General features: G+C 32.8%; 1 protein-coding gene across 10 annotated transcripts in view; it reads right to left on the bottom strand.

The window, feature by feature from the left end:
- Lrch3 (leucine rich repeats and calponin homology domain containing 3) overlaps nucleotides 1–16,494 on the bottom strand; it is a 126,469-nt gene that overhangs the window by 68,520 nt on the left and 41,455 nt on the right. For all 10 annotated transcript variants that reach the window (XM_071615236.1, XM_071615238.1, XM_071615232.1 and 7 more), the window contains exons 2-5: nucleotides 11,115–11,259; nucleotides 9,331–9,457; nucleotides 6,085–6,190; nucleotides 1,156–1,292 (exon numbers count right to left, since the gene is read on the bottom strand). In XM_071615236.1, coding sequence (XP_071471337.1) covers nucleotides 1,156–1,292; nucleotides 6,085–6,190; nucleotides 9,331–9,457; nucleotides 11,115–11,259 — 515 coding nt within the window. The remainder of the gene's footprint in view (nucleotides 1–1,155; nucleotides 1,293–6,084; nucleotides 6,191–9,330; nucleotides 9,458–11,114; nucleotides 11,260–16,494) is intronic.

The following is a 16,494-nucleotide window of genomic DNA, read 5'->3' as shown; positions in this document are numbered from 1 at the left end:
TGTAGCACAATGTTAAAAAACTGATTATACTATTTGGTTCATTATTTGTTATTTTAGGTATTTTACTAGTAAATATAGGTTTCTGTCTTTTGGTTACCAGTAACTTTCAGTTACACACAGAAATAACTTATGATTATAAGCATTGTTAAAACACCAAGTAAATTTATCACACTAAGTTACATATAGTCAGGAATTTTAAGACTTCTCTCCAATAAATTATATTGACAACTTTTGATTTTAGGAATCCAAAAATTATGTACAATTGTGGTTTTGATCCTACTTTCTATAAGATTAAAATGACAAAATAGTAAAGTTATATATATATATATTGTGACCTGTCCCAGAATTAAACAACTTCTTTAAGCTGATGAAATTCTTCTATACTTACAAGGTTTTTATACTACGTTTTTACAGATGCCATAAAGAGTACCTTAAGCTTGTGTAAAATCATCAATAAATTCCAGAGTTAAAAAAAAAATACTGTGAAAACTAGGGGTTGGCTAACATTTTTATAGATTGTAGGATAACTACGATCTATGTGAAAAGCTACTTTATAACTAAATAGTTTCATTTAAGTCCCTGAGAAAGAAATGAACAAACTAGTTAGATGGGGAACTTAAGAGTTTGGAAAATAGGAAGATGGAACAAAAACAATGGTCAAAAGAACACATTGATACATCTTTAATTTGGAAAGCTTTTTTTGTGTCTAACATTTATGTTCTCTATATCCAAGTTTTGCTAGGAAAAAACTGAGAGAGAAATTTCATATTTTATTAGAAAAAGAATTTTAGGGGGCTGGGGTTGTGGCTCAGTGGTAGAACACTGCCTAGAACACATGAAGCACTGGGTTTGATCCTTAGCACCAAATTAAAAAATAAATAATAAAATAAAGGTATTGTGTCCATCAACAACTAAAATATACATAAATATAAATGCATATAATTTTAGAAGAATTCCTCAACTTAAAAAATGCCAAACTGGGGAAAGGAAAACCATTTGTGAAAACATCACCTATCTTCCATTCCACTTATTCAAGGTTTCTAAAGAATATATATGTACATGCATTTATTTTAAGAAAATAACAGAAAGATAAATGCATATAAATTTAATTCTTTTGTCAAAACATGTATATAACATATTTCAACTAAGGTTTACCTGTGCAGGAGGTGACTGCAGTGGATTGTTATCTAGGGTGATCACTTGTAGGTGCCTAAGATTCCGATAACAAACAGGGATTGCTATAATTTTATTGCATGAGAAGTCTAACCGTATCAAAGGTAACTCTGCCAGCTCTGCAAAAAGGTAAAATGGAAATGAACAATTAATGATATTTTAAGTCTACATAATTTTTACAAGCACTTTTAATTAAATAACAATGGATTTAACATAGGTATTTACCTCCATTCTTGGTGACTAACTGATAAAGCAAAGTGATGTAAAATAAAATCTAGTTATCTATAGGTAGGAATACTAATAAAAATCAGGCAGTTTGACCTGATACAGAATTACAGAAATTCCCAGAAATTGGAGGCCCTGATACCAAAAAAAGGTGAGAAAAACAAAAGGAGTAGATGACAAGTCTTTATAAAAATGTAATCAGATGCCTAGGTCCCCAGTTCCAACTCACACAGTTGGAGCACTACTCTTCTCCAACCCTACAGAAGTCAGCCAGTTAATTCTCTAGTGAAATTGAATCAAAGCTCTGAACTCAGGGACCTCGGGTACAATGGGAAATCAGATGAGATGCCAATTGAAAATGGAGGAGTGAAAGACTATACAATCAATGGCAATTCCATAGCACATTCCACCCCACCCCACTCTCTCCCCAATTCTTGTAGGCCAGTAGATAGAAATACATACACTAATATACAAGAAATAGAACATCTTTCTCTAAAGAAGCTATACAGTGCATTATAAAAGGCCTTTAGACACTGTTAAGGCATTCTCCCTAATAAAAACACCCAGCTTGCTGTTTAATTACCCTTCTGCAGTTTATGCCTCATAGAATCAGCACTTTTAGTCGGCTGTGCATAGACAACATATGATCCACAGACATTTAGAGAAGCCAATGACACGTGAGAAAGAAATCAAAACCAACTAACCCACCAAAAAAAGGAACTTCGAAGAAACAAATAATTATAGAGGAAGCAGAAGAAAATTTTGAAAACTTAGAATTAATATCCTTAATTTCAGAGAGTGAGAATATTGAACCACTGAAACACAAAAGAGATTTTTTGGTGGGGAGAAAAATCATAACAACAAGATTTTTTAGAAATGAAAAATATGTCAGAAATTAAAAATTCAGAATAAATTTCTGAAAGCAAATATCCAAGAATAGGCCAGGTACAGTGGCACACACCTATAATCTAAGCTACTCAGGAGGCTAAGGCAAGAGGATCAAGTTTGAGGCTAATTTGGGCAACTTAGCAAGACCCTGCCTCAAAATAAAAAATAAAAAAAGGGCTCGGGATGTAGCACAGTGAATAGAGCACCATTGTGTTCAATCCCTGTGTCCCTTGCCCCCAACATCCTCAAAATCTAGGAATGGTTGGAACTATTTTACAGGGTTACACAAAAGGACAAAAAAGGGAACAATGAAAAAGATAAGAAAAATCAAAGGCTCAATCAAAGAGGTCTAACATTCAATTCCAAAAAAATGAACAGACACCAAAAGAGAGAAAATTACCAAAAAGAGAAAGAAGCAAATTTTTCAAAATAAGGCCTAGAGTACCTCAAGTATCTAGCATGGTGAGTGAAAACAACTCATACTATGGCACAACATCAAAAAGTTCAGAGCAGCAGGGAAAAAAAAAAAAAAAAAAAAAAAGGAAAGACCTTAAAATCTTTCAGAGAGAAATATTTGGTCACAAAGGACTGGAATTAGAAGTATTTTCAAAAATCAATTTTTAACACTGGAGGCTAAAAAAAAAAAAAAAAGGCTTAAAAGTCCTAAGAGCAAACAGCCTAGAATCTATAATCTAATAAATTATCAATCAAGGGGAGTAGGGAATAAAGACGGATGGGGTCTCAAAAAAAAAAAAAAAACAATGTTATCCATGACACATTCCCCTTCTCACAAAACAACTAAAAGATGTCCTTCAGCAAAACAGAGGAAACTAAGAAAAGGAAGATCTGAAATCCAAAGAGTATTCAACCCAGAATAAAATAGGCAGGGGTAGCACCATTTAGAGAACCACCAGCTCAGAAGAAGAAGAGAGAAAAAGGTCTTAGTGGGGAAGATATACAGGAAAAAGAAGTGATAGAAAAATCTGATGCATTTGACAAAGAAGGCTGCTGGATAAAAAGGGTAGAATTAGCCATGGATACATTTTAAAAAATTAAACAAATTTTTTTAAAAATAATCATTATTAACCCTAGAAAACAAGAACAAAATATACAAGAAAGAAAATGAAGGCTGGGGACATAGCTCAGTTGGTAGAGTGCTTGTCTCACATGCACAAGGCCCTGGGTTAAATCCCTTGCACCACCAAAAAAAAGAAAGAAAGAAGGAAAGGAAATGAAATCAGAGCGTATCACTTAAACTGGAAGGAATAATATTCATATATTATAGTAATATAAATACCGAATAAACATTTTTTTAAATATTTATTTTTTAGTTTTAGGTGGACACAATATCTTTGTTTTACATTTATGTAGTTCTGAGGATCGAACCCACTGCCTCATGCATGCTAAGTGAGCACTCTACCACTGAACCATAACCCCAGCCCCTGAATAAACACTTTTAATCAAAAGTGGTAACAAGATGATACTGGAAAGACAGAAGGAGGAAAATAAAGGTTATGATACGGTGATACTATAAGAAAATAAAAACCTGATTTATCATAACAGAAGTTGACATAGGTGTTAAAGTTGACAAACCAGCATTAGCTTAAGGTGTACTATTTAGAATATGTCAGCTAGTCAGGTGCAATGGTTCAATCTGTAATCCTAGCAGCTTGGGAGGCTGAGGCAGGAGAATCTCAAGTTCAAAGTCAGCCTCAGCAACATAGCAAGGCCCTAAGCAACTCAGCAAGACCCTTGTTTCTAAATAAAATGTTAAAAAAGGGGGGGGCTGGGGATGTGGCTCAGTGGTTAAATACCCTTGATTCAATCCCTGATTCCGCCCCCACCAAAAAAAAGTGAGCAAACAACAGTGGAAAAAGTCAAATAGGTTTAATGAAGGTAGATGCTCTGGCCATGGAAACTAGAGTGTGGGGAGTTTTAAGGAATTCCACTATTTAAGTTTTTAAATATCTTTTGAATGATGTAATAGTTTATTTAGTAAAAATTAAAATTAATTTAATTTTAAATCAAAACATCAAAATAGAAGATGTAATATGTTAATGACCAAACTGCAGTGTGAGATTACTAGTTAACACAAACTTCCATGCTAACTTGTGTACTGTTAGAATAAAGTGCCTGTTATCTCAGTTTAAATACATATGTTGATATTCAGTTTAACTCAGCTTAACTGTATATCCTATGACTCATAATTTTCTTGATAGTTTATAATCAAAATAAGTTAAGAGTTAAATTAGGTGATAAAATTATTACACTGTGATTGCCATCAGAAACCCCCAATTTTCATTTTCATCAAAAGCTCAATATTTTCATTAACTAATTTCATATTAATAAATCTTATTATACAAATAAGCTTTTAAAATCAACCTAAGTTGATTTTAGGTCCTAGTAGAGGGATAATCCTAGAGGGAATCTGGGGTTATTGGGTCATGTGTCATGATTTTGGTTCTGCTGAGGGTCTCAATGCATATTCTTGAGTTTGTAGCCAACACCAAGAAGAGAAGACCCTGAAGGTGAAAGGAATGAAGGTTACTGGACAAGTAGTGAGAGGAAAGATATGCAGGATGTTAGGTAATGTGGCAGTGACCAGTGAATAAAGGTGAACAGGGAAAGTCATTTTCTTATATGTTTACTTGGGATTCACATATGTCAAAAATGTTAGAACTAATTGTTATACTGGATCAAAATGGTATAAATGTTTTGATTCTATAGTAAGAGCAAAAACATCATTTGTTAACTCAATATTATTGTACATTCTGTCATGTTTTGTAAAAATCATTGTCATTAAAAATGCCTTCTGAAGATTTATCTTTTAAAAATACAATCTGAAATGATTATGAATGAATTTCTGGAATTTGTTTCAAATTAATCTACAGGATAAGGTGGGGAAAGTGGATAAGAGTATATGAAACAAGTGTTGCCAATAGCTGATGATAGCTGTAGCTGAGTGATGGATACACAGAAGTTCACTGTTCCCATTAATAAATGAAATTTTCCATATTAAATTAGAGAATATATATTTTGAATAAAATAATGGTTCTTCCTATTTTTACCTTCATTTATAGCTCCTTCCTTTTACAACTTTGTATTTGTGGAAGACTGATAAAATTACATTTAATTTATTTAATCATTTTTATCAGTCAAGATACGAGAGTTTATAGTCAGTCTAAGATAATCAGCCTTCTAGGACAGTCTCTTACCTCATTCATTATTTACTCAATACAGCACCTTCACATGGTTAATTAAGACTGAACTTTTCCATTGAAGGATAAAAATAAATTCAGTTCAAGGCCATTTGTAAGTCAGTGCTAAGTGCAAGAATGCTCTTCATGTTACTAGACTATCCCATTATCAAAACATGTTACATTCCTCCAACAGTCATGCTTACCAAAATTTCCAGAGACACTACCCTGAATTATTAATTATATTGATTGATAAGATACAAAAATAAAGTCATTTGTAAATAGTTACCTAAATTTTTCACTGAAGACTCTTTTAAAACTTCATAATAGAACAGATAACACTATTAAATAAACCACTGACTTTCAAAAATTCATCCTAACTCTTCATTTTTGTCTTGTGCCCATCATTCAGAGATCTCGTGTGTGTGTGTGTGTGTGTGTGTGTGTGTGTATGTGTGTGTGTGTGTGTTTTCCTGGGGACTGAATCCAGGGCCTTGTGCATGTGAGGCAAGCTCTCTACCAACTGAGCTATATCTCCAGCCCAACAAGATCTTAAAAATAAAAAGATGAATAATAAAACAATTGTTTCACAATTTCTTACCTTCAGGCAAACGTACTAAGTGATTTCTTCTCACATTAAGGTCTCTCAAGGCCTCTAGATTACCAATCTGGGAAGGTATAGTTTGAATTTCATTGCAGCTCACATCCTATTTCAAAAGGGAACAAAGTAATCATTGTTCTAATAGTAAACTATCTCTACAATGAGATTAGATAAAATAATACCTAGGGTTCTTCTCAGTTATAAAAAAAATTATGATTCTCTGTTAAAGAATAATTCCATAATTTGTGCTCACATTTAATTTAAAAAATTTATGAGCCATAAATATTTCTCAAGAATATTGTTAATTAGATGACTTAAAATATGACTAGAAGGGCTAGGATATCAGATCAAATGAAAACACTGATGAAAAGGTAAATATAAAAAAAGTATAAAAATAACTATTTTATTATATATTATTCTAATAAATTAAAATAAAAAATTAAATGATAAAATTATTTGAAAGAAAAAACTCCATTTTCAAAACATCAGTTTCAACTGTTTGAAAATATAAAAATACACAGAAGATTTCAAATTATCAAATTGGATGTGGATAAAAAATGAAATACACGTAACTCAAAGGTTATGGAAAAACAAGCTGTTTTATTAGCATACGATCAACCCAATTCCAATATATATGTTAGGTAGGCCTCTTTTTATTTTTTTGTGATAATAAGGATTGAATCCAGGGATACTTTACCACTAACTTACATCCCAAGTCCTTTTTTTAAAAAAATTATTTTTTAGTTGTAGTTGGACACAATATCTTTATTTTGTTTATTTATTTTTATATGGTACTGAGGATTGAACCCAGGGCCTCACATGTGCTAGGCGAGAGCTCTATCGCTGGGCCACAATCCCAGCCACCAAATCTTTTTTATATATATATTTTTGTTTTGATACATCAGGGTCTAATCTCACTAAATTGCCAAGACTGGCCTCAAAATTACAGTCCTTCCCTCCTGAGTAGTGGGATTACAGGCATTCTGGTATTTTGGTAACAGTTTTATTACAATGGTTCTGAAAAGAAACTACCCATAGGTTCTAAGATTAATAAATTCAGAATTTCATAATTCTGAGATCAGCCAGAATAATTCGTTAACCCATATCATGCATTATAGCAAGAAACTATCTAGGTTGATATAAAGCTCCAAGCTGCACATTATCACTTAAAATTCTTCCAGTATATAAGGCAAAGAAAATAATACATTTACTGTTTAGAGAATCAGACTACTGCCGGGCTTGGTAGCTCACTATTGTAATCCCAGCAACTCAGAGGCTGAGACAAGAGGATCACAAGTTTGAGACCAGCCTCGCAACTTATAGCAAGGTCCTAAGCAAGACCCTGTATCAAAATAAAAAGGGCTGGGATATGGCTCAGAGGTAAAGCACCTCTGGATTCAATCCCTGGTTCAAAAAAAGAGAAAGAGAAAGAGAAAGGAAGGAAAAGATGGGAAGGACAGGAAGGAAAGAAAGGAAGGGAAGGGAGGAAGAAAGGAAGGGAAGGGAGGAAGAAAGGAAAGAAAAAAAGAAAGAAAGAAAATCAGATTTACCCAAAACTTCATTAAGCTCAAACATTATTTGTTAATTTCCTAAAAATACTCTTAGAGAAAACAATGCAATTTTCACTTTTCCTATGAATTAATGACTAAAGTAGAATCCGAAGCTAGACTTTTAAATCTAATGCTATAGGCAACAAGTGTCAAGAAAACTGGTTCTGAGCCAAAAGTTTATAGCAATACATAATATATCCCTAAGGAGGGAATAAAATATATATGTGTATATGTAGAATATATATATTCCAAAAGACAGAAGTTTAATTCCATTTTTAAATGAAGGGGAAAAAAGAAAGAGGTAACATGGATGTTGCAGAAAGAACATCCATTGGGAGTCAGGGGCTTTAGGGTTACTAATTCTTAGGACTCAAAGTATCAAATAACCTTTTTTGTAGAAAACTAAAAGCAGCTTCTGAAACCTATCTATCTTTGGAGTATTTAGGATTGACTAAGTATAAAAGTTTAAAGATTTAAAAATAAGAATCTGAAGAAATGCCCAACATACATACATTTTGGACTTCATTTCTACGTTTAACTGGCTCTAAAATAGTAGTCTAAAATCCAGATGCTAGCTCTAATATGTCTGTGAATTTTTACATATAACTTCCTATATTCAAAATCCACCTGAAAAAGAATGATCTAATCTAATTAGATTTATGTTGCGTGAATTTTTTTTTTGTTTACAATAACCCTCTTTGTTAATAAACCAGCATGGAACAATACACCTAAATCCCAGTGAACATGTTTGTATTGAACCATTTCAGAAATATTAAACATGGGCTTTAGTGTTAAGTTAGGAATGGTTTCAAATTCTTCTTTTGTTATGTAACCTTGAACAAGTTACTAACCTGAGTGCTAGTTTCCTCAGCTATAAAATGAAGAAAATTGTGGTACCAGCTTATAGTATTATTGTGGTATAATTACCCCAAAATGAGAAAAGTCTTATTCTTTTTATTTATTTATTTATTTATTTTAGTTATAGGTAGACACAATGTCTTTATTTTACTTTATGTGATGCTGAGGATCGAATTCAGTGTGTCATGCATGCTGGGCGAGCACTCTACCACTGAGCCATAACTCCAGCCCAAGAAAAGTCTCATTCTTGTATTTGAACATAAATACACAAGAGATGCTTTCTTATAATTTACAAGGAGGGTAGGTAAAGTTCAAGTAAATGTCTTAGAAAATATGAGGCTACAACAAAGCCCAACATTATGTATAAATATAATGCATCCATAAAAATATGGAAAAAATATAGGGCAGTAAAATATACTGTAGAGTTTGAGATAGTATGTGTGTATGTGTGTGGGGGGGGGCTGACTTTTGAAGTGCCCACTCCCATAAAGGGGCTAACAGAAAATTAGAATATTGATGGTATTAATAAAATTTAATTTGAAAAACCAAATGCATTATTACCTTATATTTCAAAAAATTAATAACAAATCATTTAACACTGGTTAGAACATAATTCTAAAGACATTTTCCCATTGTGTGTGGGCCTATTTGACTTATACTTTCAGTTCTTTTTTAATTCAATGTCAAGAAGTTGAGTTACTACTCATTCAGCCAAGCTTCAATACCAAAGTGGAAAATAGCTGAAAATACATATTAATAGTAGATCTTTACCACGTATAAGAGTATAATATGACTACAAAGACACACTGGATGAGCAAAAAATGAAATATTAACTTACAAGTTCTGTCAAATGTCTGAGATGTCCAATTTCTTCTGGAAGTGATACCAATTTGTTATTACTAGCAATTAAAACTTTCAATGGTAAATTACACAAGTGTACTGGCAATGTTGACAGTTGGTTCCGACTAAATGGGTAAGTAGAAAAAGAGGAGTCAGAGCCTACCACTGTGGAAAAAAATTCCATCTTTCTTATTCTAGACTCAAATATAAGTCTTACAGGGAACAAATGGGATATTAGATTTCAGTTCTAGCTTTCATTTTGCAAGATGTCATCTTTGTAATTTTAGGCACAACACTGAACTTATAACTGTATCTTATGAAGAGTCCTCACGGATAATTAAAGATTTAATATTTTCCTAACTATCTTACAGGGCTCTTACACAATAAAACTCTTTTATAAAGAATGAATGCTATATGACCATGACATTATAATTTTATTAAAGTAATATTTACATAAGATCATCCTTTCTTTTTCCTCCTGAAGATACAGAAACAAAATTATTTGTATTCTACTTCACTCATCATTACAATATTATAACCAAATGTACAAAAATGATTCAAATATTGCTCTATGGAAAACAAGTGATAGACTATGATTTCATATGTTATACCAAATAAATTATAGGAAAGGAATCTTTATTTATACAAAAACAGAAAAATTGTATCTAAAAGTAAAATAACAAAACACATATGTAGATTTAACCTCTTAATCCTTAATATCAATTCCCTCTCCATTTTCAAGATGTAATTAATGTAGATCATGAGGCCATGAGGCTTAAAACTGTTTTTTTTTTTACTGGGGATTGGACCCAGGGGTGCTTAACCATGAGCCACATCCTCAGCCCTTTTTTGTATTTTATTTAGAGACAGGGTCTCGCTGAGTTGGTTAGGGCCTCATTAAGTTGCTGAGGCTGGCTTTGAATTCATGATTCTCCTGCTTCAGGCTCCTGAACTGCTGGGATTACAGGCATGCACCACCATGCCCAGCACTAAAACTTTTTAATCCAATAATAATTCCACTCCTAGACACTTATCTTAAGGAAAGAGAAAAATAAAATTTACATCCAAACTTCTCTAGTAGTGTTACTTTTATTGTGGTAAAAAACTGGGAGAAACTAAATATCTGGGAGGAAAATGGATTTTTAAAAGTAGATAAACTATGCAACAAAATGATTATCTATAAAAATATTTTTAAAGGGTATTTTATGATAAGGGGAAAGAAAACACATTTTAAAAATTGACTAAATCCTGGAAAAACAGAAAGCGAAGATCAATTATAATTATATAACTTAAGATACAATATTTTGTTGAATTTCCTTTGTGCTTCTTTACATTTATATATTTTCAGTTGTTTTATATTGAATTTTTTTTTAAAAAAGTCATTGTAAGATGTGAAGAAATAGAGATGAGTTGAATAAATGCATTTACACATTCAAAAGTTAATACACAAAAGTTCATGGTCACAAGAACCAAGTGAAGGAATTTCAGATCTACTATTTTTGTTTGAGGAAGCTACTTTAAAAATGTAATTGGAGAACCACTGCTACAAGCCTGTTAGACTAATGGCTAGTAGGGTGTGTTAATGATTGTAAAGCCAAAGATAAGCAGAGACACTAGAAGAAACAGGATATACTGTTGATTTATCCTAAGAACATGTACAGAAACTGCCAATACAAACAGATACTGTAAATATCTGTAAACAGTTTAGTGAAAGAGATGAGAAAATTAGAAAGACCATATAAAACCAAGTTAAACAAACAAACAAAGAAACAATATGCTTACCTAATATTTAAGAATGTTAGGGCCTGCAGGTTTAGAATCGCCTCTGGGATATACCGAATACAATTTTGATATAAGTTGAGATTTTCAAGAGAAACAAAGTGACATGCTTCTATAGGAATTTCTGAGAGGCGGTTTCGTGACAGGTCTGAAAGAAAAGTTATTTTTTCAATAAATTTTTACTGAAATGTTAAACTAATATGCAGGCTTTGTAATTATTTGAATTCTCCAGTGTTCCTATTGTGAAGACTGGTTCAACATAAAGTTAAAACAACAACTGACTCAGTAAACTGTTTAAATACACACCTTTGAATCTATTGCTGGGAAATGTTGATTTCTTTTTGAGTTTCCATATACACTAAAAAATAAAACTACTATTCATTGCAAATAAAGCAAATACTAAGGCATCTCCTATATATTAAAGATTATATCACTAAATTCCTAAGAGCCTAAGAAACAACTGGATCTCTAAAATTCACCTTCCCACAGCCAGGTTTTTAGAATAGCAAAACAAAACAAAACAAAAATACTACCCTTTTCTTTACCCCAAATTATCAGGGTTTGTCAAAAGGACTCAGTAATTTACAGCTCCCACTGCCCAAAGGTGAGACAATTTGAACTTTAATAAAAATAATTGCAATGGATTGAAATCCATCACAAATATCAAACTACACGAGCTTATAACAACACACCTCAAAAAAGATGACAGAACAGCAATCCATTATCCTGTACACTGATAAAGTAAGGAGAAAAACCAAACATTTATCCTGCATTCCCTACATGACTTTATCAGTGAGCCAAATAGATGAAGAGAAGTATTCAAGGTTTTCCCAAGGGTCAGAACCTGTGTCTAATCAAGCTTTTGGATCAGTGGCAAACTTAATAGGAAATGCAAAGAATAAAGGACTATGTTGCTATAGTCATTATCCATTCAGATTTAATTCAGTATACTGTGAGATTCATTTGCTTACTACAGTTTTTATCTTTCTGTAGGAAATCAGAAAAATAGTTTTCTCCCTGCCCCCTCCATTGCCCTTTTTTTTGTGGTGTTGGGGATAGAACTCAGGCCCCTGAACATGGCTAGGCAAGCAATCTACCATTAAGCCCAGCCAAGAGGAAATCTTAAGTCTCTGTTGGGAATCATTTGGGAAGATCCTTAAAAGAGAACATTCTCTAGATGGAAGACGTGGCTAATATATCCTCTGAATACCTGCACATATACAAATACCTTGTTTTAACCATAGCAAATAAATGATATTTTGGCTAGATAATGACAGTTCTTTTCTTAGTAATCTGTAGATGCTATTTAACTATTTTCTAGTTTCTAATGTCCTATGAAAAAGTTCAGTGCATACCTTATTACCTTTCTTTTGTAAGCATCTTGTTATGCCTGCCTACCACCTTCAACACTTAGTCTGAAATGCAGTGAACTCATTTAATCCTTCTTTCCAAACCAGATTTGTCTATTTTATCTTTAGTGGATGCGTCTCCTACAATGGCTCTTTCTACTTCTTTCTGTTTTTCTATTTTGATATATACACTTCTAATTACTCTTCTAGATTATGAATTTGAATTTAACAAAAATCATTCTCTCCACAAATTATAGAAAAGTTTTCCCTCATCCCTTCTTGTTTCAGTTCTTTTATGGTATAATTAGAAGCATGCCACTTTGTTTCTCAGGAGAATCTCAAGATAGTTTTGTTTTGCTTCTTAAACTTGTCACAAATCTCTTCCAGGCGTTCTACTTCACTGAAGTTAACTCATTCTGGATGTTTTCCTTGTTCACCCTTTCCTTGGCTATTCAAATACTTTTATGAGGATTATGTTCTTTGATAATTCATGGCTCTCCGCTTCTTCAAAGCTCAGGTCAAGCTGCAAGGGTACAATGAATGGCAGTTAACACCAAATTAATAGAAACAACTTCTAAAAGAATTGAAATCAAGCTTTCCATCTGGGACAGAGCTAATTCTGTGAACTCACAAGTTTAAGACAACTGTCTTTTTGTTTGTTTGTAGTTGTAGATGGACAGAATGCCTTTATTTTATTTATTTTTATGTGGTGCTAAGGATCGAGCCCAGTGCCTTGCATATGCTAAGCAAATGCTCTACCATTGAGCTACAGCCCCAGCCCTGTCTATAGGCTTTTTTTGCCTTGTTTTCTGAGACCAACATGTCCCAAGACTCACACATTCCCTAAGGACTATGCCTGCCTGCCTTATGATAGTAACAGAAGTTGGGAAAGAGATCATTATTTTGCCAAAATGCCTCATCATGCTATATTCACTTGGACAAAATTAAAGCCCAGGTAATAGTAACCTTTGAGTACTTCAGACTAAAAATTTCCCAAAAAATCACCATGAATAACTTCTTTAATATGAAGTACAATTTTTATCAATTCCTATTTAAATTATATTAGTATACTTTTAAAAGTAGAAGAAAGAAAGTATTAATGTCAATTACAAACTGCTCCTTAAATATTTAAGCTGAATCCAGGAAAGATAATTTCAGGCAACAAATTAAAATTAAGCAGAGGTTACCTTAGCTAAGCAGAGAAAGCTTAATATTTGTGTTATAAACCTAAATTATTTAAAAGTCCAGTTTTGTCTCCAAACTAATGAGGGGAAAAAAAACAATAGCTAGACATATACTAAGTTTAAATGCATGTCAATAAACAACTATTCTTTCTTTTTTTAAGTGATTAGAGAATTTAAAACATAATATGTCTACTTTTTTTTGTGCCTGTGGTATTAGCAATGGAACTTAAGACCTCATGGATAGTAGGCAAGAGTTCTACCATTGAGCTATATCCTAAGTCCTTCTTATTCTGAGATAGGGTCTCACTAAATTGCTCAGGATGGTCTTAAACTTGCCACCCACCCAACTGTTAGCTGGGATCACAGTATGCCATTGTGCCTGACTAATTGGTCTACTTTTAAAATCATAATTTTTAAAGGTTCTCATGTTTTTGGCAAGTAGTTTCTTGTTTTAAATGAGTAATCTTTTTAAAAAAATATTTTTAATTGTAGATTGACACAATTTTTTATTTTATTCATTTATTTTTATGTGGTGCTGAGGATCAAATCCAGTGCCTCACACATACTAGGCAAGCACTTTACCACTGAGCCACAACCCCAACCCCTTAAATGAGTTATCTTTTAATATGCTATAAAATCATAAATGAACAGACAGAATTAATAACTTGGGTAGATGGATCATCTTATGGAAAATACTACAAAATAATACTGGTTTGTAAAGGATATGTATTATCATAGTCTCTCAGAGGGAATAATTTTATAGCCAAAGAAATGTGATTAAGGAGGAAAAACAAATTTCATCCTTTTCAGCTAAAAAAAAAAAAAAATTGGATGTTTTATTCCTAAATCTCTTTTCCCACTTTGTATCGTGTATTGAATTATCATACTATACCTCATAAATATGTAAAATTATACCAATTAAAAAAAACTTTTCCAGTTATAAAAGCAATGCATTTTAACTTCATAAATATAAAAGACTGCATTGAAACATATATGCATTCAAAGAAGTGAAAAATATTCTATTCAATACCTAGAAGCCCCAGTGTAGCTGTTGCAGATGACCCCTTCCCCTCTCTCAAACATGTAACCAATTTACTAATTTTTGTGATAATTATTCTTTTTTTAAAAAAATACTTATTGTTTTTTAGTTGTAGATGGACATAATATCTTTATTTTATTTTTATGTGGTGCTGAGGTTTGAACCCAGGGCCTCACACGTGCTAGGCGAGCAATCTACCGTTGAGCCACAATCCCAGCCCCAGTGATAATTGTTTTCTTGATAGTTTTAGTTTTAACACTTTATAATCTGTAGGTTGGTCTTCTATATTAGTTTCCTATCACTGATGTGACAAACTACCACAAACTTGGCTGGGGCTGTAGCTCAGTGGTAGAGTGCTCTTCTAGCATGTGTGAGGCACTGGGTTCAATCCTTAAAACCACATGAAAAAGAAAACAAAGGCATTCTGTCCATCTACAACTACAAAAAAAATTTTTTTTAATTTAAAAACTAATAAAATTAAAAAAAAAAAACCTACAAACTTCTTACTTCACAATTCTAAACATCAGATGTTGGAAATGGGCTCCTTAGGTGAAAATCAAGGTGTCAGTAGTGTTAAATTTCTTTCTGGGGCCTCTAGAGCAAAATCCATTTCCTTCCCTTTCCAGCTTAGAAACTGCCCACATTGCTAGGCTCATAGCCCCATCCCTCCATCTTTATGGTAGTGCTGTTAAGCCAAATCCTTCCCATGCAGTTATCTCTTGGCTATTCCTTCTCTGCCTCCTTCTTCTACTTTAAAGCATCCTTGTGATATGGTCTGCCTCCCACATGTGCTCCTTCCTCCAATGGTAAGGATTTTCTTATTTTAAGGTCAGCTGATTAGCAACCTTAATTTCCCTTGCCATGTAATCTGATATATTCACAGGTTACAGGTATTCACAGGTTATAGTAGACATCTACATAATTCTGGATGGCACAATTCTGCCCTTCATACCTCTTAACTTTCTAAAAGCAAAAGAATACAACATGTGTATTCTTTTGTGGCTTTACTCAACATTTAGACCCTTTCATGTGGTTGTATATTGCAGTAGTTCCTTCATTTGTATTGTCTTCATAGTATTCTATTGTATGAATCTGCCTCAATTTACTTAAGTATTCTACCAATGATGAGCACTTTGATTATAATACATTGATGTAGAAATATACTTAGAAGTGAAAATATTGTGTAATAAGATACACAGGCGGAGGCAGGAGGATCTCAAGTTTGAGGCTTGCCTGGGGAACTTAGCAAGACCCTGTCTCAAAATTTAAAAAAAAAAAAAAAAAATTTTTTTAAAGGGCTGGAGTGTAGTTAGAGGAACTCCCCAGTACTCCTCCAAAAATTATATATGAATATATATGTGTGTCTATATATATTTTTTCAACATCACAAGAGAATGCCTGTTTTCCAAAGTGGTTGTATCAATTTAAAATCCATCAGCAGTGTACAAAGAGTTCTTGTGGCTGCACATTCTTGCCCATGCTTGTTAGTATATTTAAATTTTTGTACAGCAGCATCTCATTGTGATTTTAATTTTCATTTCTGATTATTAATTATATAGAACAGTTTTTCGAATGTTTATTGGCCCTCTAGAATTCCCTTCGCATAAGGTGACTGTTTTGAGTGTTTTTTTGTTTTGTTTTGCATTGCTGGAGATTGAATCCTGAGCTTTGTGCATGTCAGACAAGAGCTCTACCACTGAACTACTCTCCCAGGTTAAGCCTTTTGGTATGTAAAAGATCTTATAAATTCTGAGTCCTTGGTCAATTATATGTGTTATAAATATCTTCTTCCAATTTGTGGTTTAAAATTT

Source organism: Marmota flaviventris, chromosome 8 (assembly GCF_047511675.1).
Source record: "Marmota flaviventris isolate mMarFla1 chromosome 8, mMarFla1.hap1, whole genome shotgun sequence".
In the NCBI taxonomy this organism is placed as follows: domain Eukaryota; kingdom Metazoa; phylum Chordata; class Mammalia; order Rodentia; family Sciuridae; genus Marmota; species Marmota flaviventris.
The sequence above is the reverse complement of the archived record's forward strand: the minus strand, read 5'-3'. Positions and strand labels throughout refer to the sequence as shown.